Source organism: Toxotes jaculatrix, chromosome 23, assembly GCF_017976425.1.
Source record: "Toxotes jaculatrix isolate fToxJac2 chromosome 23, fToxJac2.pri, whole genome shotgun sequence".
Taxonomy (NCBI): Eukaryota; Metazoa; Chordata; class Actinopteri; family Toxotidae; genus Toxotes; species Toxotes jaculatrix.
The window spans coordinates 5,992,046-6,016,931 of NC_054416.1; the positions used below are offsets into that span (position 1 = coordinate 5,992,046).

Consider the following 24,886-nt stretch of genomic DNA (forward strand, 5'->3'; position numbering starts at 1 on the left):
TCTCAGCACTCATTATTGACAACCCGAATCAGCTTTATTAGATTCATGAACTGAAAATGTGATCTCTTATCATAGCAGGCAGACTACAGAAATAAGTAAAACATAGCATTAAGAGATCTAAGACCAAAGAGTAAAGCCTACTTATCCTCCATCCATGTGATCTGTCTGTGCCTGTTTCAAACTGTTTGTATTTCAAATCACTGCAAAAATTTCATATTTGGCGACGGATTTGTTGCTAAAACCTGCACTTTCCTCAAGCACTAAGAAAGCTGTATTCATCAAACATTCTTAGAGATTTACTACATGTTCTTAATAAAATTGCCTGCAGTAGGGAGCTTAAGATATATTTATGTTGGCGGCATATCTATTTTTTCTGTTGTTTTTTTGCATGAGAGTCTTTCTGTTGGTGGGGTTTTTCCGCCTTTTTCCCGCCTGATTTCATGCCCTTTCTTCCTGGGCATCTTGGGCATAATCCCAAAGTCTAATAGTCTAACATTCAATAAATAAAAAAAAGGCTTCTCCTGCACTTGACCCGCCATGGGCAAACGCCTTCCAAGGGCATTAGAAAGCAGCTTAGCAGAAGCTGCTTCGGCTCTTATGTAAGCAACGGCACCCTCACCACCATAGTTTAGGGGGAAGAGTGGGGGGAGAGGGAAAGTAATCAGAGAGAGGAAGAGCAAAGACGAAGTTGGCTGAAAGCAAAAGAGAGAAGGAGGGTGAAAAGACTCAAGGAAGCTGTGAAACAGTTCCAGCTAGATCCAGTCCCACAGGAATCATTGTTTCATCTAACCATGCTTCCTTAACTAATCCCCCATCTAAATACCTTTCCTCTTAACTTCAGTTATGTGTCCTTGCCCATTTTGGATAAACATTCCGCGACTGTTTCTGTTTTGTCTTTTCTCTCCCTTTCTCCCTCATCCCTCCATACTCCAGTGAAGCACGGCGGGTGATGGGGCAAATTTAATCAGCCTGTCCTTCCCACACACATGCACACAGCGAATGGATATGACTAATGTCTTCATTTATCTTTTAATTACCGTGCATCCTCCCAATCACCTGCTGAAACCCAGTAGAAACCCATCGTAATCGGGGGCGCTCATCTCACTTCATTCTCCCTCCCTCCGGCCCTTGTCAGCACAAGGCCGATTGCTGTCTCCCACACATGTGCGTTGGAAGTTGGAAGTAGATTAGTGACACTGATACACAGTGACTGATGTGCTAAGCAATGAGTTTTCCACAACAGGCCAACATGAGGGATGCTTATCGTGTGCACACTCGTGAGTGGGAGAGGTTTTTTTCCAAAGTAAAAGCCTTTGGTGGTTGATGACAAGGGAAAGGCATGTAACCTAATCAGCCTATCTGTAATTTTCTTATCCTACATTCACACGTCATTTATATCTCAGTAGGTAGTAGAGCCAAAAATACTTCCATCAAGGACAATTTTGATAATCAGTCATTTTAGTCAGTTGCTATGCAAAAATGCCAAACATCCTCTGGCTCTACTGTAGTTTATCAAATGTGAGAATTTGCTACTAATTTGTTAAACTACCTTTTCATATCATTTTGAGCTGAAACAAGAATTTAATTAATCGATGAGTTGAGCAAAGGAAAATGAATCAGCTTCTATTTTACCACCAATAGACATACAGTGTGCAACCTATGAATGGACGACATAACTACATATAACTTTCATTTATAAACTGGACAGACTGTAAATGAAAATGTTTGCTAGTTGCAGCCCGAGGCAAGGAACAAGGAACATGCAGCTAGTTGACAGCTGTCTCCTTCCACAGTAACACAGCTGCTCACAGGTGCACAGCGACCATCAAGCAGATGAGCTGAGGTGTAGCTCCAGCCCTCCTGCTGCTCCCACCAATAATGGGAGAGGCGAATGTCTCCCAGACTGTCAAAGTAAAGTGCCACACTCTCAATTTCCGTGCCATCCGGCTATACAGGGCTGCCAGTCACTGCTGTTCTCTGCCACACTGCGGATGTGTCAATCATTGTGCAAGGCTAAACTCATTTGAGCTAGCTAGTCTGGCGAGCACCAGAGCATGAAGGAAGACAGCAGCCCTGGCTGCTGAATCACTTTGACTTCACCTCATCCCCCTTGAAAACGCTCTACTTTTTACTCATCGTACACTGCCACAGCTGCAAGAGAGAAGAAGAATGGAACGAGAAGAGCCATGTGATCATGCACATTATGCATTTTGGGAGCTGAGTCTCCAAGCAGCAAAGGCCATCAGGCATAATGTATCTCATATTGTAAGCCACATGTCAGGCTCTAGCCAGTAGGCTAAAAGCTTTCTGAGACCCAGGAAGCTGCCAGCAGGTGGGCTTGTTTTCCTCTTAGACGAGCCAGAGCCAGCAGGAGCGTGGCGTGGGCCACGCACACATTTACAGGCGTTTCCTCACCTCTCTCTCCCCAGGTGGGAGATTCCCCCTGTGGTCTGTTTACAGTTGGAATTGTCTGAGCTGCCAAAACTTGTGATGAATGTGTTGAGGGAGACCTCCTCTGTCGCATGTGTGTGTTCTCAGTCACTCCTCCCTGCTGGTCTCTAAGAGTGGTGTAGTGCTTTTCAGTCACACAGAGCAGGTGTGTGTGCTGAAAACAGTAATGGCGTTAGTTCAACTGAAATTTTCTGAGCAGTACTTTTGTTTGGTTATACTTTATTCTTTTTGTGAGACCAAACCTTGATATTGTTTTTTTCTTAAATTCTGCTAAAAATGATTTTCTGCTCTGTTCGCAACTAAGTTCATTATATTTCATTGTGTGCACAGAAACTGAATGAATGAAACAATAATATGTTTTCAAGTTTTGCAATTACTATAAAAAATGGGCCTAAAATGTGTCTTAAAGTGTTCTCCTGCAAGAGACAATTCCCTCTGTAAAGCAGCAAGAGTATAACCCTGTTTTAAAAAGAAAATCCATCATTTCCTTTTTTTTTTTTAATGAGTTGCAGAAGGTGGTTGTGCTATTTAATCTCAGCTATAGTTGACATAAATAAATACTTTTCTATTTAGAGATGTTTACTAAAAGTTAGCCATGCTGCCACCATTTTTTTTGCTCTAATTAGTATACACTGAAATGACACTTTGCTTATGTTTATTTGTGTTTTCAGGTGGTGGACCTGTACTGGGGCGTAGATCCAGAGGAGTGGGACAGTCCAGAGTTGCAGCGACTAAGAATGAAGCTCCTGGAGGAATGTCTAAAGACCTCCGCGGGACCGTGTTTTGTTGTGAGTATTACACGCTGCGTAGGTTACAGTTACAGTTAGACGTGGGTTGTATTATATGGGTCTGTTTGGATGTTATTTAAGTTCACATCTCTGTGTCCACATTTTACATAATAAGTAGAGAATCAGTTTAAATCAGTGTCTGCTTCGGTTTCTCCCACCATCCTTCCCTATCTCATTACATGGCTCTGAGATGACATTAAGGCCGGCCTGTTCCCAGGCTGTGTGCTTTTGGAGATTTAATACGGCTGTGAAACTACCTAATAAGAGTGAAATCACATTTTTGTTGCCAACCTGTCTTTTCATAAGTCCTGCCTTGGTCATTTTTGAAAAATAACACAGGAGCAACAAGAGTTACGGTAGCTTTTGAAATCCTTTTGTTCCAGCCTTTGTATGCAAGACCTGTCCAAGTGATGTCTCTATTCTGTTTTAACAGTAGACGAGTACATGATCTAGATACCTCTATCTAGATCTAGGTCTAGGTCTTTTTTTTTTTTAACGTGTGCAGTTGTTAGACGGGCCGTCCTCGCTTGAATAATAAACAGCATATGAACTGCAACAAAACTCAAACAACTTTGCAAATGTGACAAAGATGCTCCATCATCTTCGCTAAAGTGCAAACAAAGTGTCTTGGGCAGGCATATTGTCAAGCACTGAAAACACACGCAAAGCTAAAATTACACTTGTATGGATGAGTTATGTGAAGACTTCTACAAGCAGAGAGTGGCATGACGCGCAATTACTGCTGACATTTCAGTGATCTTTTTTAGATAATTTTAAGCCACATAAAAAGGAAAAAAAGGCACGAGGAAAGAAAAGGATGAAGACGACGGGAAGAGAAATTTATGGTGAATTATTCAAATGTAACAGATCCGTTTCTAGAGGTTGAAATTGAGGTGAGAGATCACAGGGAGAGGTAATGCATTATGGGTAGGACAGGAGCCCTGGTCTCCAGGGAGCATAATCTCCTTCCCCAGATTGAGTTTTGTGTTTCCTTCTTCTCCCACCCTGCATGCACTGTTTCCTCCCACTTCCCTCAGTCACAGCTTGTTGTTCTCTTTCTCTATGATTAAAACCAACACACAGACTTTACATAAAGAAAAAAAAATCTTAATGAATCTTATTCTAGTTTATCTCCAGTGGAGTAACACTCCTTATTTCAGGCAAGTGTCACACAACATTCTCATATCAGGTAAAAGTGCTTCAGAAAAAATTATCACATTCCACTGCCCAGTGCTTACACTGGGTTTAATCTAATCCAAAAATATATAAATTCACTGAACTCACGTGACAGATATATTATGTGAATACAGAGTATGCACATATTATTCTTTGCATCCAGGCTCATAACTCTGCACTACTCACGAGCATACACCAACGTCACCACAGCAAAGTTTGGGGAGTGACACTAATAAACTCACCCCCTACGAACCACACAGATACACAATCTGACGCCAGCCATTTTGTGGAATTACAAAGTTTGAACCAATATGGCCTCATAAAAGTCAAACATGATTCTTATGCCATTTCTGTGACAACTAAGAAAACTCCATCAGCAGACAAGGAGATGACATGTGCTTGAAAGACCTGAAAAAAGCCTGTGGATGGACCTGAAGTTAAACTTTAGTTGTCACAATGAGCATCAAACTTGAGCATGACAGAATCATAAAGCACATGCCAAACAGCAAAAAAAGGAAGTGATCTCAGTAACCACATGAAATGAATTTGCAGTAAACAGAAAAATCTAGACAGGTAGCAGTAAGCAGATGGTAGCAGCGTAGCACACACACGACATAATCCACAAACAGATCTGCAGAAAAGCAATAAAAGAGGCAGCGCTGTTGTAGAAACCAAGAACACAACGTAACACAGCACTGAACAGAGCCAAGACATCAGCGCACACGTGTTAGCACAAGCAAGAAATGTTGCAGATTACCTTAGTGAAGTAAGACAGGAGTCCCCACTGTCCCATGAAGCGTCATCACAAATAGGAGAATCACATGTGGCTTCAAACAGCGTCTCTGTCCCAGAGTGGATCTCACAAACAGTTGATGAAAGACAGCCAGGAAACACCAGGGGAGGTATGGGTAGTGTAGGGCAAGCAGTCACATTCCTTGAAGGTTCCTTAAATCCATGTAATCAAAGTATGAACAGGCATATTTCTTATGAAATGCTACAATAGCAGCAGCAACATTACTAGCAGCAGTGTTTGGTGTTTGCAGCTTAGCTATCAGGTGATCAGCAATGCAGCACCTGAGAAAAGTAGGCAGGACACTGACAGCTTGAAAAGACCGCCCTCCACCAAAAGGTGCATTGGATATGTGTTGCAGTGAGCAGAGTGTGTCATGTGAGTGTAGCTGCATGCATGATATGTCTGCCTGAACTACAACAGTCTGCAGGCTATAAAACACATGCTCATATATATTGTTAAATATTGTTGCTATATATTTTCAAGAAGAAGATTTCTTGCCACCTCCTCTCTCCATCTACTCGGCTGTGTCCTCACCCTGTCTTTCTCAGTGGGAGTATTTATTACAGATATTGCCTGGGTTCCTTGGTACTGAGCCGTGCACTCTGAACAGTGGATCTCCGTTAATGTCGGCAGTCTCGGAGTTGTGCTAAAGTTTTAGACTGCCTTGTGAAACTTGATGTCACGGCCTCTAAAGCCCGCTGAGACATTGTATGTGGTATGGAGGCTGTACGGTTGGAGCTCAATCAGGCTAAACGGGGCTGAAATGATCAGATCTGAGGCAGGCTCCCCGTCTGTGCTGCTGGCTTGGTGTTTGGTGTGGTATTGTACATGTGGCACTGATTTCATTCATTCCCATCAGCTTCGCCGCCCTCTGTCCCTCCTGCAATTTCACCACCTTAACCCCGACTGACCCCAAGCAAAACCAGACAACACACTGAGGGAAAGTAGATACACACAAACTCAGGTACACACACACACACACACACACACACACACACAGAGCTCTTTGTTCTTTCACCCTCTGATTCGCATTTCTTTCTCTCTCCTGCTTTCAAACACACACCCACTCATACAAACAGAGCATCTTGACCCGAGGCATTTTCTCTGTCATGAGATTGAGAATCAGCTGGGGTGTACTCGTAACACTGGGTGATACAGACTCTTTACACCTCTTTACACACCCCCACACACACGCAGGCATCTATAGTGCACGTCCTCCCCATCTGGCCGGCTAAATCTTTAATGGCATGTTCTAGTGGTTCGCGCTCAGTGGTGAATGCAGGATTTTATTCTGAGGAGCCCACAATAGCTGCACAGAATTAAGTCCCACTCAGACATGTCAGAGCCAGCTGCTGCGCTCCCTGCAGCCTGGCTCCCCGTTGTCACCACACAGGCCGGGCAGCCCCGTTTCCAGGGCTGGGGAGCTCCGAGCGGCGGCAGCGGCGGCGGGTCCTTTGATCAGGGACTGGGATCCTCGTTTATGACAGTTCTGGGTTGTCTGGGCCATCTCCGGAATACCGTTGTTTATTTTTACAGGGCGGTAGACCTAGATATGAATGTAAGGATGGGGAAAGTGTCAGCAGAATTTAGGGTCTTCTTGTTTCTTCAACCACATACAGTAGGTTTCAAACCGTGCGTGTGTTGTGTGTACGTGGTTGAGGCAAATCCCAGGCTCTCCCGTGCTTTCCTCTTTTTGTTGACATGCAACCACTGACGCTCTCTGCACACCATTATCATCACCTTCACCCACTCAGGTGCTCAAATGCTGCTGCAGAGGTGTCACCCCTGGCTAACATATATACACACACACACATATGCACACTGCTACATGGCGGTAAGAGGAGACTTCAAAGAGAAGCTGCTCTGGGGGTCTGTAGCCCACAACAACTGTCACAGAGCCCAGTGCATGGATCAGAGGGGAGAAAGGGGATGAAACAGAAGAATAGGGGGGATGTGATGCGCTTCTGTCACAGAGAAGAAGAGAGATAAACAGAGGGGGGAGGTGGGAAGAAAAGGGCAGGATGGGAGTTTGAGTTGTGAAGAACAGGTTTCTTAGAAACGCTACAGAGGAAACAGGATTGACGTGCGTAGTGTAGGTGAGCTACGCGCTGCCACAGAAGATCTGTGCAACAGCTGGAATCCTCTTAACACTCTCTTCATTCACCTCCATGAATCACTCAGGGCTGTGGAGTCCCTCCTGTTCTTCAGTATCAAAATAATAGCTCAGATATCTTGTGTAAAACATCTCTTTTATATATTTCTTTTTTGTAACCTCTGTGTAAAGATTCTTCATCTCAACCTTGTCATTGGAAAACTATAAAAAGTTCTTTTTATCTAGTGGGCATGTGTGACCATCGAGATTTAGAGTTGTCTTAGTTCATAAAATAGAGCAAGTCAACCGTTATATAAGCAGCTTTTTACTGGGCATGTCAGTCTTTCTTTATGAGTAAGAGTCAATCGCAGCAAGTGTCTTTCAAAGGGCACAACTGAATACAAGACAGGCGGCAGTGCAGGGTCGTTAAAGACACGCACGAAGATCCGCACACACCACACCACACCACACCTGGGTGAGGGGGGCTTTTCTCTAACCTGTCGATGCAATAAAGCCGGTTTCCATGGTGATAGCAGGGGTTGGCATGGTGATGGTGTCATTGACCCGGAGATTAAGCATGACAATGAGCCATGACTGTTTTTTTTTTCTTCTTCTTCCTCTTCTTCTTCTTTTCCTCTCCTCTCCTCTGCTCTCCAACAGTCTCAAATTCCCTCATGTAAAAAACACTAAAACTTGATAAATGCCTCAAGGACTCGTATCGGCGAACAGAACCCGGCCGCTCATCCAGTTTGGCTGCCTTTTTTTTTTTTGTTTTGTTTTTTTTTCCACTTGCTTGGTCATGTAGCAGGTTTATTGGATGTAAGAGGATAGCTGAGGATACTGCAGCTCTCATTTTCTCTCTGCCTCTCCTTCATTCAGTTAACATGATGTAACTGCTAACGTGATAGCCTAGACTGGCTGGTTTACTTCTCATCCCTAGTGGAACTTGATATGCATGCCATGCCAAATAATTGGTGTCAAGAACTCAGCGAACAAGGTAACTCTCAAGAACTGAACAAAAAGAGTTACTCATTTGATGTTGGAAATTGTATCTGCCTGTATGCTCGTGCAGAGATTGCTCAAATTCAAATGTTGCATCACAGTCAGTCTGAAGCTTTGCTGCAAATCCAAATAATGTAGGAATTTTTGGCAGCTAGTGTTCAGACTGGAGTCAGCAGGCTTAGAAAATTCACTTTCTTTTAAACGTCTTTCTTTATCTTTATGTTCAATCAATAAGGCTGATGCTATTCTCTATTATTCTTATAGACTATAAATCCCATGAAAAGGCCTAAATCAATATTATGTCAGACCATTTCACAAATATGGAGTTTTCTTTCAGTAAAACGTTCATTATTTCCTAAAACAGCTGGGCGTTGTGGTTTTTAGAAACTTTACTCAAGCAGAAGTAAATAGGAGTAGTCTTAAGGGGCTAGTTTCATCAGTGGATGTACAACACATTTGCTGAGCTTGTGAGTGTTTACAGCAACAAGTTGGTGTCCTGAATGCATGATGGACTGAAAACTGCAGTGCCTATGTTCATTGTAACATGTCACCCAGTGAAATGGTGTGGCTCTCTGATGTGTTTTTAGTAGTTTTTGGATACTCAGATAAAGTGGCATAAGCTGTATCAGGCTTTGGCTACGCTGATAATACTCGTTACTTGTCTTTTTATGTATTTTGTTCAGTATAAGACCAATATGAAGTAATTACCAATATGAAGTATGGAATTGGCACGCAGCTGTGCTAAACGCTGCACTGTGAGTGAGTGTGCACGTCACTGAAAATGAAATATTTCTCCAATCAGATCATCTGATTCTTTTTCCCTCTGCAGTGCCAAAGCTTATGCAGCAAATATCAGAACAGTTGACTGTGTGTTTCATTGATTGATTGACCGCGTGAGTGATTGATTTGTTGATTCATACTGTAGCTGTGTGTAATGTCTTACTCGCCTCTCCCAGCTGGCTCATCAGATAAAGTGCACTTAGTCAGAGTATAAAACCCCTTCCAAGGATGAAAAACCAGAGGAGGGAGGAGGGGGGGGCAGAGGAGTGCAGCTAAAACTGGAATTGCATTTGGCCCCCATCTGCTTTGCTATTGTCACCTTAGCCTTCTATGTTTCTTGCACCTGCGGCTGCTAAAACGTAATAAGAACTACCTCAACCCCTCTCAAAAGAGAGAGAGACACACACACATACTGTACATGAACACACATTCACGGAAGGCTGAAGTTCTAGCCTGTCAGCTGCCATGCTGTAATCCACTTTAGATGGCCTCATTCCAGGCCTGCTCTCTGACAGGGGTGTTAAAACCACCCGGCAAATATTTGGACATTTTTTACAGTTTGGCTTTGGTAAGTCAAGTGGGTGACAGAAGTGACAGTAGATTACACACAAGGGTAGAGTGGTGTGAATGTGTGTGTGTGTGTTAGCATTTGAACACCTGATTTTGTCATTTTGATGGGAAACACCAGTCGGTTTTATCTTAATCTCCATCTACACACACCCAAAAACACACACACCATTTATCCTGCTATATCACCGCGAGGCAAGCTGACAGAGACTTTGTCAGCAGCTCGGAGAGTGACTGTTTTCCCTGCTCTTTTCCTCTCTCTCTCTCTCTCTCTCTCACACACACACACTATATGTCTCTCTCTCTCTCTCTCTGCATTACTGTAGTTCAGCCCAGTGCCTCCATCCTCTACTGACACATCACTGCAGCACCGTGAGTCACAGAGGGCCATCTAAAGCGAGAGGATGAGGTGACTTGTAGGGCAGCCCAGTGGCAGCCCAGTGGCAGTCACAGCTTCTTAGAAGATCTAATGCGTCCCTAAACAGTCGTGTTACTTGTTTGTAGGCTGTTGTAGCTAAAGCAGGTGGATTTCACATTAAGTTCAAAATGGCAGGACGAAAATCAAAGATAAAGCAGTTGAATATTTCTTTTGAAGTACCCTGACCTGAAATGTGCATCTCAAAACGCTTTGGGCTTGAATCCAGCTCCTGACCTTTCCCGTCAATCACAACTGAAGATAGCGAGCAGCCTGCCTTACTTATCTGTTTAACTCTTTATTTTGGCAGGAAGAAAGCACAGATCTTTGCACACAGAGGAAATCCCAATCCCCATAATGTTTCAACCTCTTAAATATGCTCGGCTCTTAAATTAGCATTCTTTTCTTGTTAGGCTTCTTGCTCTGTTGGACATAGTTAAGAATTACAGTCAGAGAAGGGCTCATTCATTTACCTCCTAGCATAACTAGGGAATTTGTTAACTGCTATTTTATCTTCTTCTGTCTTTGACCATTAAACTTTATTTCCGGTGCGGGAAGCATACATTTAATCTACTGTTTCACTGAGTGAGTGTGTCGTCTAAATGCTTATGCAATGATACATGAAAATAAACGATAAGTTTGGATCCAAAACACGATACCCACAACCTTGCAAGTGACACCTCCTCCTCCAAAACAACTGATGCTGTACATAGAAACTATCTTCTAGATCCAAAAGATGCTGCAAAATGAACCTTTGGTACCAAATTTGTGCAACGTGGACACAAAACTGTGTGAATGTAAATGAATCTAGCACAGGCATTTGTGGGTTTTGAGAGTAGGCCGTCCTACAGACCGTGCCACATGCCATCATCTGATTCTGCTTGTCCTCTGCATCTGTTCCCACTGCGAATGCCAAGGGAACGAGGAGTCCAACATGGAGTGGCTTTGAAGCGTCATTGCCGTGAGCATACAAACGTAGTTTTCCTGCTCATCGGAGCTCACAGTCATTTGGCTTGTCCCTCTCTCGCTCTGCATCTTCGCCCCGAGGCTTGAGCCGCATGTGAATTACGGCACATGGAGTAAAGATCAGCTGGTCATGTAGTGGAGGGTCTCCAGTGACTTTTTTTTTTTTTTTTGCTCTTATTGTCCTCGAATGTGATTGATACGGCGAATGTGACCATACAGAATTGACCATCGCTCAAAAGCTTGTACAGAGATGCTGAGGGGAAGTAGATAGTAGATTTAGTTTCTGACTAAAGAGATTATGGAGAGAGATTGTCTTTGGTATGTAAGACTGGTGATGATGGTGATGGTGATGAAGGCAGTGATTGTGATGATAATAACCTTTTCTTATAGCACAGAAGCACACTTAAATCAAATTTCACGGTCTAAGACACTATTCTCACAAATAAACACACCCCCCTTTAATTGATGCATTTATTTCTTTTCATTTAAAACAGTCCCGTCTGTTCTATAGATAAAGCAAATCTGCTCATTTTCTTAATTCTACTGATTACCGAGCATTAGGAAATTTGGCCGAGGCTGTGGATTTTACATAACAGTGTGTCATTCAAACATTTGCTGCACAGCAGCAGAACAAATTAGCTTTTTCTGGCTGAAAACAGTGATTCATGAGTAGGGATTGGAATCGAACCTCAGTGCTTTTGTGGTACTGACCAGAATGTCTCCGTAGACCCAGAGAAGTACCGAAAGCTAGCACTGAATGTTTGGTCAGAAATTTTAATCTTGTTTAGTTTTGTTTGATAAGGTATCACCTGGAGTAAATCATAATTTTGCCAATTTAAGATTGATTTTTAAGTTTGTTAGGGCCGTGTTTGTCTAGATGACGTGTGTGTGAGAAGAGAGCGACGGTGTCAGTGAGACAGAGGGATGAACACTTATGCTTGACTGGTTGTCAAAGAGTAAAAGGGCACAAAGACTGTCCTACTTTATTCTCTTCTATTTTAAACTTCAGACATTTACGATTAACATCCAGCTCCTGAAGTCTTTTGGTGACGGTGGTCGGCCAGTATGGCTCATAACAAAACTGTGAAACGGGATGAGCTTTTCTGTCTCTTACATACCGTGACGTTTCTGTGATAGTACGTGACGTATGGCAGACAGATGGCATTTTCACTGCATAAGCACAGGTTTTTTTTCCCCCTGCTTGCACGTTTGTTATTTTCAACACTCACTGCAAACACGAACGTTTCCACGTGGGAAGAGAGGTGCAACATTTTCTTATTTAAAATGAACACCGTACGTATGTGGCTGTGGTGTAAAGCAATTTCTATCCAAGACAGAGCTGTCAGTATGCACCGCAGTGCACGCAGTGTGGGGACTGTGGTGGCAGCTACATCCCTGATGTCAAAAAACTGCCTGCTAGATGTCCCAACTGCACCACATTTATGCCTGTGGCTCTGAAATTGCCTTAAATAAGTCGCACTGTGTGCATCATTGACTCCACCATTCACCCTGCGCCACTGATCCAAAAAATAGAGCCCTAAAACAGTTTGAAAGATCATGATGATATACATTCCCCGACTCTCTTTCTCACCTTCGCTGCCCTCTACCTTTTCTGTTCTTCCTCCCCTCCCCTTAGGGTCTGGTGGGAGAAAAGTACGGCAGCATCCGAGTGCCGGGGGAAGTGGAATCGGCGGAGTTTGAGATGATCTTGGATGCAGCTGTGGAGGCAGGGCTGGACACACACATCTTGGAAGAGTGGTACTGCAGGGATGAAAACTCTGTGCCACCCGCATACTACCTCAAACCCAAAGCCCAAATGCTGAAGAACTACCAGAACTCTGTAAGTCCAGCTAACCTGCTACATAAGCCACTTTTAAAAACCAGTAGTGGGAGAAAAGGAAATTGTTGCTGGTTAGTGGTTTTCCTGATGTGTTATTTTACCCATGTGAATGTCATAACTTCACTTCCTTAGGCTTTAACACTGCTGATAATAGATTCTTGTGCTTGAGCTCTGTGGTTCATGAATTTATATCTCCTTGAGGAACATTTTATATGCAGAGAAGAAAACCAGCTTTGTTTTTTTTTAGTTTCTTAGCAAAGTTGTTTTGTTACAGGCAGCTCTTGAACCCTTTAGAAGTCTTGTGCTTTAATGTTCACCAAATGAGGGGGAAAAAAAGTTTTAGTATACTTGCAAAGGACCTCATAAAAGTCATTTAACAACAATTCTGTGAGCACAGTTACTTTTAAATAAAACTGTTCGGCTTCTGCACCGCTCCACCTTCTTATCTTGTTTTAAACTTAATAGAGGTATTAGAATACCTGACTGCATTTTCATAAAAACTGCAGTGATAATGTTGCCTTGGTTTCACTTAAGTTGGAGAAATCTCTCTAAAAAACAAAATACAAGAAAATCAAGAAAGTCAGAGCCAAAATCTGCCCAGTTATCCTCTAGGGTGGGACCAGAAGAAGCACTCAGACACAGAACACGCTCTCCTCTGCTATTCTACGTATCTGCACAGTACAAAAACCAGAATGACAGCAGTCCCTCTGAACATGATGAGAGTCCTCTGTCTTACTGTAAAGTCAGACTGTCCTCTCCCTGCCCCCCGTCCTGCTTAGATGGAGTCAAGCAGCGCAGCCAAGACCAAGAATGACAAGGCCTGGAGGAATGTGTCGGAGGAGATCAAGAGGATCTTCCGAACAGCGGTGCTGCAGCTTCAAGAAAAGGGGACCATGAAGAGCGCTCAGGCCAAGAAATTCCTTTGCTCTGGTTGGTTTCAAGTCTACTTTTTCTTTACTTGTCATCTTTTCATGTCATATCTTAAATAATACATTTTTTTTGTTGTTGAAATTTGTCTTACTCTCTGTTGCGTAGCTCTGTGTTTCTGGGTTTCCCACCGTGTTTTATAGCAGAGTCATAGGTAAAGAAAGCATCTGCTAACATTACAAAAAAATGTTTTAATGTTTTTTTGAAAATGTAACATTAACCTTCAGTGGGGAAAAAAAAATCACATGGCAAAGGCCATCTTTTTAATGAGTGAGGCTGTTGTTTCGACTGTCATGCACTTGCAAAATTGATAGCAAGCGATGAAATGCAATCAGGATCTGTCAGACTCAGCTCAGGAGATGACAGTGATTGATCGATCACATTGTATGTTTGGTTCAAGGTAATTAATCCAAGCGGCACGTCACAATGAGAGGGGAAAAAAACAGAAACAAACATTCTTTCTAAGGGAAACTACTTTGTGACTTTTCAAGACCATTCTGCCCCTTTTTAGTCATTACTTTTCACTTTGTTTTCTAATGTTATTGTGCTATGTTTTCAGGAATTATCAGGCAAATTACTACTGTATCACAAGATCACGATTTGCCCAGCAATGTGTTTCTTGATATAACTCAGAGGGTGCTAATTGGCCTTTCTGTGCTCTCTTGTTAAGATCAAACAACAAAACAGAGAATCCAGAACAAAAACAAAACAGTTATTCTCAGTTTTTTCACACCTCTGCTAGTGTAAAAGGTAACAGCAACAGATACAGGTACAACTCTGACATTTCATCATATCCTCCCACTGTTTATTTTCAGCCTGTAAGGTTGATCCAATATTCTTGTCTGTAAAAGACTTTCCATGTGGGAATCACCCAGTTATTACTGAATTGTTTGGACAGCACTGAACTAATCTTTCAAGACGTCTCCTTTTCTTTTCTCAGTCTGTCATTGTGGGAGATGCTATCAGGAGCTGATGACAAGGCTTTGTTTTACAGGCCTGTGCCTGGCCCTGTTTTATAGATTAGGCACAGCTTGAAGCCTTTTACAGGGTGGAAATAAAGAATAATACAAATCTAATTAAGTAATTTTGTTGTGTAATTCAGGTTGTGTAATTGCACATGAAAAGGAAGCACCTCTTTTGTGTCAGGAAACTGCAGTTTTTATGCACATTAATTGAGCACATTGGGCTTTAAGCGGTGCTTGATTGTACTGTATAGAGGAAGTTGCGCCGTCGCCTGGAATTCCCAACTTTCCCTTCGCACTTTTTTTTTCACTCCCACCTAATTAGCAGGCTACCAAAACTAAAGAGAGATTCTGGCAGAATTTCAGTCAGCCAGCTCTTTGTGGGGGAGCCTGTGATACAGTTCAGTAGTGCTGGCTTATGTGATTTTATCAACTTTGTTGCTTCTTAAATAAGGCTCAAGAGAAATCTATCTAATCGGAGGGTAAAGGCTTCTAAAATCTGCTTAGCTTTGCTCCTTAAAGATATCTAAATCCTGCATCTTTTAGACTTTTATCTTTGCAATCAAGTGGTGACCTTTGTCAACTGCTTAGAAAAGTGATATAATTTAAGAATTTCTCACCTAAAACATGATAAAGTTGTATTTTTCTTTTACTTCAGCCTTGGAGGATGAATTAGACTTTGCCCTTGGGAAACAAACTCCTGCCTTTCTCAGGAAATGTGTCTGCTACATTCGCAAGATCTCCAACTTCGACCGCTTCGCCAAGCTCCCTGAAATGGCCCGATACATGGATATCGTGGTCAGCGGCGACCGCATCATGCGCAACCAGGAAGCCTACGAACGCCTTCTGAAGGTACGGGACGAGTTCATCCCAACGGTGGTTGCTGCCTCCAAGCTCCGCGTCTATTCTTCTGTCACTCACTGCGACATGAAGCTGGGCTACTCCCAAGAGGTGGAGAGCCACTATGTGGAGGGTCTGTGTAAGCAGTTCTACGAGGACATGGTGGATATCATCCAGGCCACAGTCCAGCAGAACTTTGACACAGAGACTGACCCGCTGTACGATGAGATCCTGCAGCACCTGTCTCTCTGTAAAAACTACGCAGCACTCTACGAGTACAAGACCGAGTCGCTGGATTACGTGCAGGAGTATCTTATGCCATCCAAGGGGAGCAGAATGAGTCCTCTGGTGGTTTACGGCGGACCCTGCACCGGAAAGACCCTGCTGCTGTCTGAGGTCGCCAAACAGGTGAGACATGAGCAAGATATTATGGTAGATTATGGTGTTATCTTTCTTTTTTGTGTGATCCCCGCCCTCTTCCTCTCTCACTTTGGCAGCTTGTTCACATTTGTGCTCGTCTGTCTGTCTGTCTGATCTGAGCACGTGTCCATCTTTGCACAACACAGTATGAGGGGACGTGCAAATGTTCATCTCTTCTCATCAAATGCTTGTTTGACCATCTGTGTGTCCGCCAAGAGACGGTCCATCGCCATGCACGTCTCTAATTTCCTGTGAAGCCATGCAAGTGTGCGTCTGTGTGTGTGTGTGTGTCTGCGTGCATGTCTACCCACATCTGCACACGACTTTGTGTGGGTTTGCTCTTTTAAACATTTAGGTGTGAACATCTGTAGTGATTTCTGCAAAGTCTGTGTACATTTGTGTCTTAATGCTTGCATGTGTATGTGTGTGTAGATTTATGTTTGTGCACATGCAACATACCCTCTGTTCCCTCTGTGGCTTTGTGTGTACCATCTGGCTGTCCAGCTACATTAGGATCACACCGTAGCCAAGATCACACAGCAGACGCCCACATATCCACCCCTCCTGTCCAACCTTTGTAATAAATGTCACATTAATACACTCATTTATTGCAAGCACCATTCATATTATCTAAGTTCAGTGTGTAGTAGTTTTGTGAAATGTTACAAGGCACAATAACACAAACAGAACGGGCAGAACACATTATGATAACGATTAAAGCCAGAGTTAAGACAAACTAGAAATTTGAAAATAAAAGTTATATAAAGTAAAGGAAGCGTTGGCTTAAAGGTTTATAACCTCAGGCCAACAGCAGTAAAAGAGTATACACTCACACACACACACAGAGCAGACCTTAGTGACAGAGGAGATCCGTCATTTCAGCTGCTACTTCTGCAAAAAGTTTTCATCTCAGTGCAACAGCAACACGTTTTTAGTTTCTGTCATGGGAGTGTGGCTGCTCTCTCAGAGCCTGTCCTGATTTCTGTGGCATAACATTTCTTTTTTTTCATGTTTTCAATACCAGGTGGATGTTTCAAAAGCTTCCTTGTAACATGCTGACAGTCACACTGTGTCCTCAAGTGAAAGCAAGTTTTTGTAAATGGAAAAGAAAAAGTCTGCTTTTTTAAATCTGAGGGTTTGAGAAATGCACAGAGAGGTAAATATCAGCTTTATCCATTCAAAATTGACTAGTATTTCTCACACTTACAAAGAAAACAGCTGTTATGACTTAAAAGAAATAAATGATTCATTCCAATGATTGTGATTAACAAACGACTACAGAAATACTACAGTATTTCTAAGCAGTTATTGCCCACACAGATAAGCTTACTGATTAATCACACAACCGTATTGTGAGTGGGCTGTGTCTTATCTGTTTTGAAACCATCCACCTCGTCATTCAGCGAAAAGCTGAAAGTCAAGGCCAGCATTTTATCTACAGATTTCTTCCCTGTCTTTGTTTTAACCTGCTTCCACGGCCATAAAGGTGGAGTTTAACTCAGACGTTTCAATGCTGATCCATGATCCATGAGAGCAATTGCAGTTTCTTGGCAGAATCTCCAGCCATTTCATATTTACAACAAGTAAAAACAAAGAAATAATAGCTTGAAATCCTACGTGGCCCCGGCGTTTGAAGGAGGGAGGGTTGTTATTAGATTTCAGTCGGACGCAAAGAGGACAGACGTGTTCTGGGGGCCACTGTACTGGACTGTGCTCAAGTCCACAGGGTGTGATTCTCACCAGGCCTGTTTGATTTGATTCATCTGACCCGCGGAACATTTATGTCTTTACTTCTGAGCTCACCTCACACTGGGACGGTTAGAAAATACAGGTCTTTGTCCTCTTTATTCATCTTTTGATTGTAGAAGCCATTTCCTGTGCTATGTAGCAACACAGTTTTATGTTCTTTGTTTGTTTCTGGGGTTTATATCAGAGGAAAGCCAGTTGTATAATGTACAAAGAACAAGTCTAATCAAAAAGCAAAGTGTGCAGATCTAGATAGCCATAATTTGCGCACATAGTAATGACCTGTGGCTGAAACCATAATGACCAAATCAACAGTCTGCAACATCACTCGCTAAATTGCTGAAATAAAAGCAAGACCTTCTTGAAAGCAACGGCAAATCAAAACAACATTAATACAGTCGTTTTTTTCCCCAAAGAGCTGATATCTGTGCTGCCACATACTGATGCAAGATTAAAGTGTGTTTTTTGTGCATGTGTGTGTGAGATCTTCATTTGCCACCGGTCTGTGTTGGATCGGACTGAAAGATAGAGTAATGAGTGAGAGAGCATGTTTGTGTCACAGTTTAAATTAAAAATAAGACTGAAATTGCCTGCTGTTACTTCAAGCAACTGAGGTGTATAATGTCACACTTTGTTTTGGATGATAACAGGTATGTGAGGAAGCTTTTCATATCGTCAGCCAAATCATACACAGTTCCAAAATGAGAATACTACATATCAGATGATAAATCACACTGGTTGTTAAATAGACTACTACAGCATAATATACAGCAGAATGTAATGTTTCCTAACAGCGAATGGCTGCTTTGGCAGAGTTAGAGAATATTGTCAATGCAGGAATGAGTCTTCAGAGACTCTGCTGAATTCTGGGCTCATGATAATGGCTGGAATTTACTGTAGGCAAGTCAGGTTAATTACAGTTACAGACTCTCATTTATGGCTGATTGAAGAAGTGGGAGTTAGGCTTGTGCATAGACATGAAGATATATGCCACTCTGCAGCCCTATGTATGTAACATGTGAGATATTATAGTTACACTTAATCTACCAACATCAAGCGGGCTGACGAAAAGACTGTATATGTATTTTGCACAAACTTATAGTCATTAATATTTGCAATATTTTTATAATTCAGACACTCACAAAAACATATATTTCAAATTGTAAATAATCTACTGACAGATTCTGTGTCTCTCACACACACATACTCACGGCTAAATTTGGAGTATGCGTCATCAATGTTGCCCTAAAAGTGTCAAATAACATCTTAATGTCTCCCGAATTCTCAGCTGGGCCTTTTAATGAATTCATGAATGAAATTATAATATCAATGAAGTCTCAAAATTGGAGTAGTGCTCATTCATAGAATATTTCTCATGATGATAAGATTATTCATATATGAATCAAAATATATGTATTAATGACTCTGGGAGAGTTTGAGGACATTAAAAATGAACATTGCTGAGTTTTATACATTTTTCTGTCTAATAAATGTTAGAAATTGACTGTAGCACAGATATGCTGTCATAAGGTAAAACTTATTAAACCTCTCCTCCATGCTGTGCTAATGAGCCCTGCCTCATACTGTTAGAATAACAATTAATTAGATCCCTCTGCCCTCACTGATAGAGCCTGATTATTCTAGTTGCTTGACTCTGTTTCTCTAACCAAACCTAGCAGAATAAAAGGAAATTTTACTCATGGTAAACAAAAACAAATGTGTGGCCCCAGAGGCATTTAGATGTGTTCTCCATTTTAAGATTTTTTTCAAGATTTATACTTTAGAAATGAGTGAGGATTTGTGTTACAGTTTAGAGCCTTTTATAATCACCAAATATGAACTATTTACAGAACCCGTATATAAAAAATATATGCTTAATTTATTCTAACAACCACCTTTGATGCTGTTTTTCAGGCCTACACATGGCTGCAGAAAGAAATGGGCCCTGAAACCGACCCAGTGGTCATTGTCCGTTTTATTGGCTCCAGCCCGCTCTCCACAGACCTGCGCACCCTCCTCCAGAGCATCTGTGAACAGATTGCAATAAACTACCGCTGCCTGATTCACTTTTTGCCTAACAAGATCCAGGAGATGAGGGAGCTCCTGATCAACCTTCTAGGGGAATCCTCATTCCACAGGCCTTTGGTCATCGTCCTGGATGCCCTGGAGCAGCTCTCAGATGCAGACGAAGCTCGCAAGCTGTGGTGGCTCCCCATACACCTGCCTCGGACAGTCCGCATTGTAGTGTCAACATTGCCCAATAAACATGGCATCCTGCAGAAGCTCCGACACCTCATTCATGATGAGGGGTATTATGTGGAACTAATTCAGAGGGACCGCAAGGTCTGCAGCCAAACATTAAAGCAGCAGTTGCTGGGGGTGAAGAGGAAAGTCACCTCAGGCCAACAGATCTATGTCAATGAAGCACTCGCCAAGTGTACATTACCTATGTTTGTCAACCTCATATACAGAGAGGTAGTTCACTGGAGGTCTCACAAAGATGTGGATGACAGGTCCCTATGCTCCACAGTGCATGAAAGCATAGAACAGCTCTTCTACTCAGTGGAAAACAAGTTGGGCCAACGATTTGTGTTCAGAGCGTTAGGCTACATCACCATGGCCAAGGCTGGACTAACTGAGGTTGAGCTGGAAGATATTCTGTCCCTGGATAACATAGTTCTTGGTGATGTTATTGTGGCAACATATCTCAAAAACCCTTTGAGGATCTCTTATGACTTGGTTGCGAGGCTCAAAGAGGAGCTGGAGGGGTATCTGGTGGAACGTCAAGTACGTAACGTCACCCTGATGGTCTGGGCCAACAGACACCTGCATCTCATTGCTCAGAAGCTGTATCTTAGCAATGAGGAGGATGTCCATCAAATGCACAGCCTCCTTGCCGAGTACTTCCTGGGGGCATGGTCAGGAGGCAGGAAGAAGATCTTTACTTACGATAACAACCATTTCACTTCCCTTAACATATCCCATCACAAAAACCCCCATCATCAACAGTCCCATGAAAAAACATCTTCTGACAAGTACTCCTATGACAGGCAGACTCCTGAGCAGCCTTGGGTCTTCCAGTGCAACCTTTTGGAGCCTGACATCTTCTTTGTTAACCACAGAAAGATGACAGAGCTGGTGTACCACCTCACCAGGAGTGGGCGCACTGATGATCTCATGTTTGGTGTCATCATGAACTTCAGCTGGCTCTACACAATGATCAAGATTGGCCAGTTTGAAAAGGCTTTGACTGACATTGACCTAGCTTACAGCTACACCCAAGAAAAAGAACTGAAGTTCTTGGCCACCACGCTGCGTAGCATCAAGGTAAAAGTGCTGAAGAATCCAGCATCACTGTCTGCAGAACTGCAGCAACGGCTTCTTCCAGTTGTCACCTCCCTCCCCAAGCTCAGACACCTGCTCCTAGAGTGTGACAAAGACGGTCCGAAGTACTGCTCCATAGTGCCTCTCCACTCCTCTATGGACGTCACCTACAGTCCAGAGAGGCTTCCTCTGTGCTCTAGCTACATGCAGATTGTGGAGATCTTGCCCACTCTAGCCCCAAACATAGTCCTTGTAGCCCTGGAAGATGGGTCTGTCAGTACCTGGGATGTAGAGAGCAGACAACTACTGCGACAGATCGACACAGCCAGATCCGTTGTGCTGGGAATCAGGCTAACCACTGATGAAAAGTATCTGGTCGTGGCCACAACCAAAAACACGCTGCTTATCTATGATAATCACAAGTCCTGCCTTTTATCTGAGGTTGAAATCAAAGGGTCCAAGCATGGTGGCGTCACTGGTGGGGTTGCCTTCATCAATGGTTTTACCTTGTCCACCCATCATGCTTTGGCTTGGCTTGAGGCCAGTAAAGACGTCAATGTCATTGACCTTCTCTATGGCTGGCCTCTCTACCAGTTCCATTGCTGGTACGAGGTGACTTGTGTCCAGTGCTCTCCGGATGGAATGTATGCCTTCTGTGGCCAGTACCTCAACACTGCATCCATCTTTCATCTGGGAAATGGGGACAAGTTGGCCACTGTGACCTCTGAGTTCTCTGGGGGGTTCGTCAAATCCATCCTTGTACTGGACACCCTTAACCAAATGGTGATGATCGACAATGAAGGCAGTTTGTCAGTCTGGAACACCAAAGAGATCACCAACCCGAGGCTGATGGAGGATTATGATTGTAGAGGGGATGACAGTGAAGTGGTGGGCATTGAGTTATCAGAGGACCAGCGCTCCATTCTCATTTGCAAGGCCAGAAGTATTGAAGTCCTGGATACAAAAGTATGGAAAATGGTGGAGAAGTTCAAAGCCAAGCGTAGTGAACGCTTTGTTGCTGCTGTTCTGTCCAAGAATGGACAAAGCATTGTGGCCTCCATGGAGAACACCTCCTCCATCTTTGTCTGGAGGAGGGACAGTGGACAGTGCATGGCTAACCTGATTGAGATCTCAGGGGCTATCGTCAAACTCATTAAATCAGTCCACCACAACCTGTTGCTTTCTGTTGCAAGCAGTGGAGTGCTATCTGTTTGGGACATTGATATCATCACCGCTATGTCCAATATTGACAAAACAGGCAAGAAGATCCAGACCTTGCTGCTGTCTGGCAGAGAGGATTACGTGTTTACCATGGACGGTTCCGAAGCAGTCCACAAGTGGAACTTTAGCACTGGCTTTATTGAGACAGTCTTCAAGCATGAGGGTATAGTGGAGAACTGTGTCCTTACCTCCTCAGGGGATCTTATGGTGACTTCAGATGACAAGTCCAGCCAGTACATTTGGCAAACCAACACAGGAGAAAACATCTTCCGCATCAATGGACAGAGAATATCACAGCTGCTAATCACCCACAATGACCAGTTTGTGGTGTCGCTCTGTGAGCAGAACGCCTCCAGAGTCTGGAGGCTCGCCACTGGGCACAAAGTGTGCAACATATTAGTCACCCTCCAAAATGCACTGATCACCACTGCAAATACTTTCCTCGTGGGAACCTCCAAAAACAAGCTCCTCGCTGTCAGCCTGTGGTCGGGCAGTGTGTCCAAGAAGTTTGTCTGTGATGATGGTATTTCCATCGTCAACTTCAAGCTCATTCCTGACTGCCCCGACTGCGTGGTGTTCATCACATCCACAGAGACTGTATTCATCTGGAGTGTGGCAGATGAATCAGTTTGCAGGCGAGTCCAGCTGCCAACCAACTTCCTCAAAAATCTAGAGGACTTCCAGATCTCACCCAATGGGAAACTCGGAATTGTATCCAAGGGTGATGAGAATATTAACGTCCTGGACCTTCACAGCGGAAAGCTGAGGCTCGTCCATGCTGCTGGTATAATCTGGCGTCAGAAATTATCCAGAGATGGACGTTATCTTGTGTACATCTGTTTCCGGAACTGCGATGAAGATGACGATGCCGGTGTGGTGTCCAATCTGATAGTGATGCGCCTCGCTGATGGTAAGAGCATAGGCACATGCTCGCTTTACAAGACTCCCACCTTCCTGTCTCTCTCCCAGAGAGCACTAAACATCATCATTGGCTTTGAGGACGGCAGCATTGGCACCTACACAGTAGTGGACCGTGTGGATGCTGCCCTCAAGATAAAGATAGCCACCTCCAACAGCCGACAGATTGTCAACAATGCCTCGCAGAAGGTGCGGCCCAAATGTGGTAACCATTCCTTTAAGACCGTCGCCGACTGCATTTGGAGGGAGTCGACTGAGGTCTTCTCCAGGGACAGCCCCATCAACGTGTCTGACTCCGGTGAAGGTGAGTCAACCACGCCTACAAAAAAGACTGAACTGCTGCAGTGATAGGTGGAGAACAAAAAAAAAGCAGGTGTAGTTAGGAAAGGAGGGTGGAGATAGACAACAAAGTTTAGAATCTCTGGGGTTGCAGTTGATTCTTGTTTACAGCCACGTGATTCAGCTGCAGATGTCAGCCCTCTGGGTAGTGAATGGGCCGACCGTTTTAACGCTGCACTCAAATTATGTATTACTTACTTCCAACTTATGATATGGTTTCCGTTTGTTTTACACATGAAGACTGTTAGAAAAATACTGTTTTTGAAAAGAAGTAAAAATGTAAATTCCGTGAGTTATTAGTTTGCCATTATGTGTCCTTTTGCATTTGAAGAACAAAGTTATTATTCAAATGTCTCGGTCAAACATTTTCAAAGCCATTCCAGTGATCTTAGCCACTTTCATTGTACACTATCTTTATTTACATCGTGCACATTAAGCCATAATGTTGTTCTTATAAGAGTATATTTACGTTTGTATTTACATCAGTCGGTACTGTACAAAATGGAAGAACTATGAACATATGTACATATCTCTTTTTGGCTGCTGCAATTTGTGCAACTCCTTAAAAATGTTATGTTGTGCTTAATGCAATCAAAGTGAGTGCCTGGAATTTAAAATGTTCTTTATGTGCAGATTACAAGATTTATGAAAATGCAGGGAATTTGTAAACACAGTATACACACAGTTACATGATACTTGCATTGACGTTAAATCTAAACGATCAGTGTGCCGAAATCCAGTCAACACCGTGAGAGATCGATGGCATTGCTCTTTGTAATGATAGCTGTAGAAATTTCTTGGAACAGTTTGCGTAAATCTGATGTGACTTTACCTGCGGTTCCATCAATTTGTGTGCTGTTCGTTTTAAGGGAAACACCACTATTGAGCATACAGTGTAGCATAGCACCATACACATTCACGCCTTAACCAGTGTACTTGCTTTAGGTTTCGTGGAGTTTGTTCAAATGTTCCAGTAGAAAAGGAGAGAGTGTTTATCCCGATGTTTCACTGAAACAACTTGGCCGTGTGAATATACTTAGAGGTTTAGACAGTAGGTGGAAGCACTTTACGAGTGGTTTGTGAGAAATTATTAGATTTATTCATAGAAAACATTGTATTTGTTTAAAGTGATAGATTTGTCTTAAACAGGTATGGGATTTGCCTACAGAAATACACAAGAAACAAAAATACACAAGGGTACTTGTAGACTGACTCACTGAAATGCTACTGTCCCGCTATATACTGTACGCCTGGTATCAACACAAAGATGCTGTCATCTTAAAGGAAAACTGAAAATCTACAGGATCAAATAAGGGTCA

The 24,886-nt window shown here is 43.0% G+C and overlaps 1 protein-coding gene across 2 annotated transcripts in view; it reads left to right on the forward strand.

The window, feature by feature from the left end:
• Positions 1–23,576, forward strand: part of LOC121177177 (NACHT and WD repeat domain-containing protein 2) — a 37,972-nt gene extending 14,396 nt beyond the window's left edge. For both annotated transcript variants that reach the window (XM_041031392.1, XM_041031393.1), the window contains 5 exons: positions 3,123–3,239; positions 12,667–12,870; positions 13,650–13,800; positions 15,418–16,007; positions 19,680–23,576. In XM_041031392.1, the coding sequence (XP_040887326.1) occupies positions 3,123–3,239; positions 12,667–12,870; positions 13,650–13,800; positions 15,418–16,007; positions 19,680–23,576 (4,959 nt within the window). The remainder of the gene's footprint in view (positions 1–3,122; positions 3,240–12,666; positions 12,871–13,649; positions 13,801–15,417; positions 16,008–19,679) is intronic.
• Positions 23,577–24,886: the final 1,310 nt, after the last annotated feature.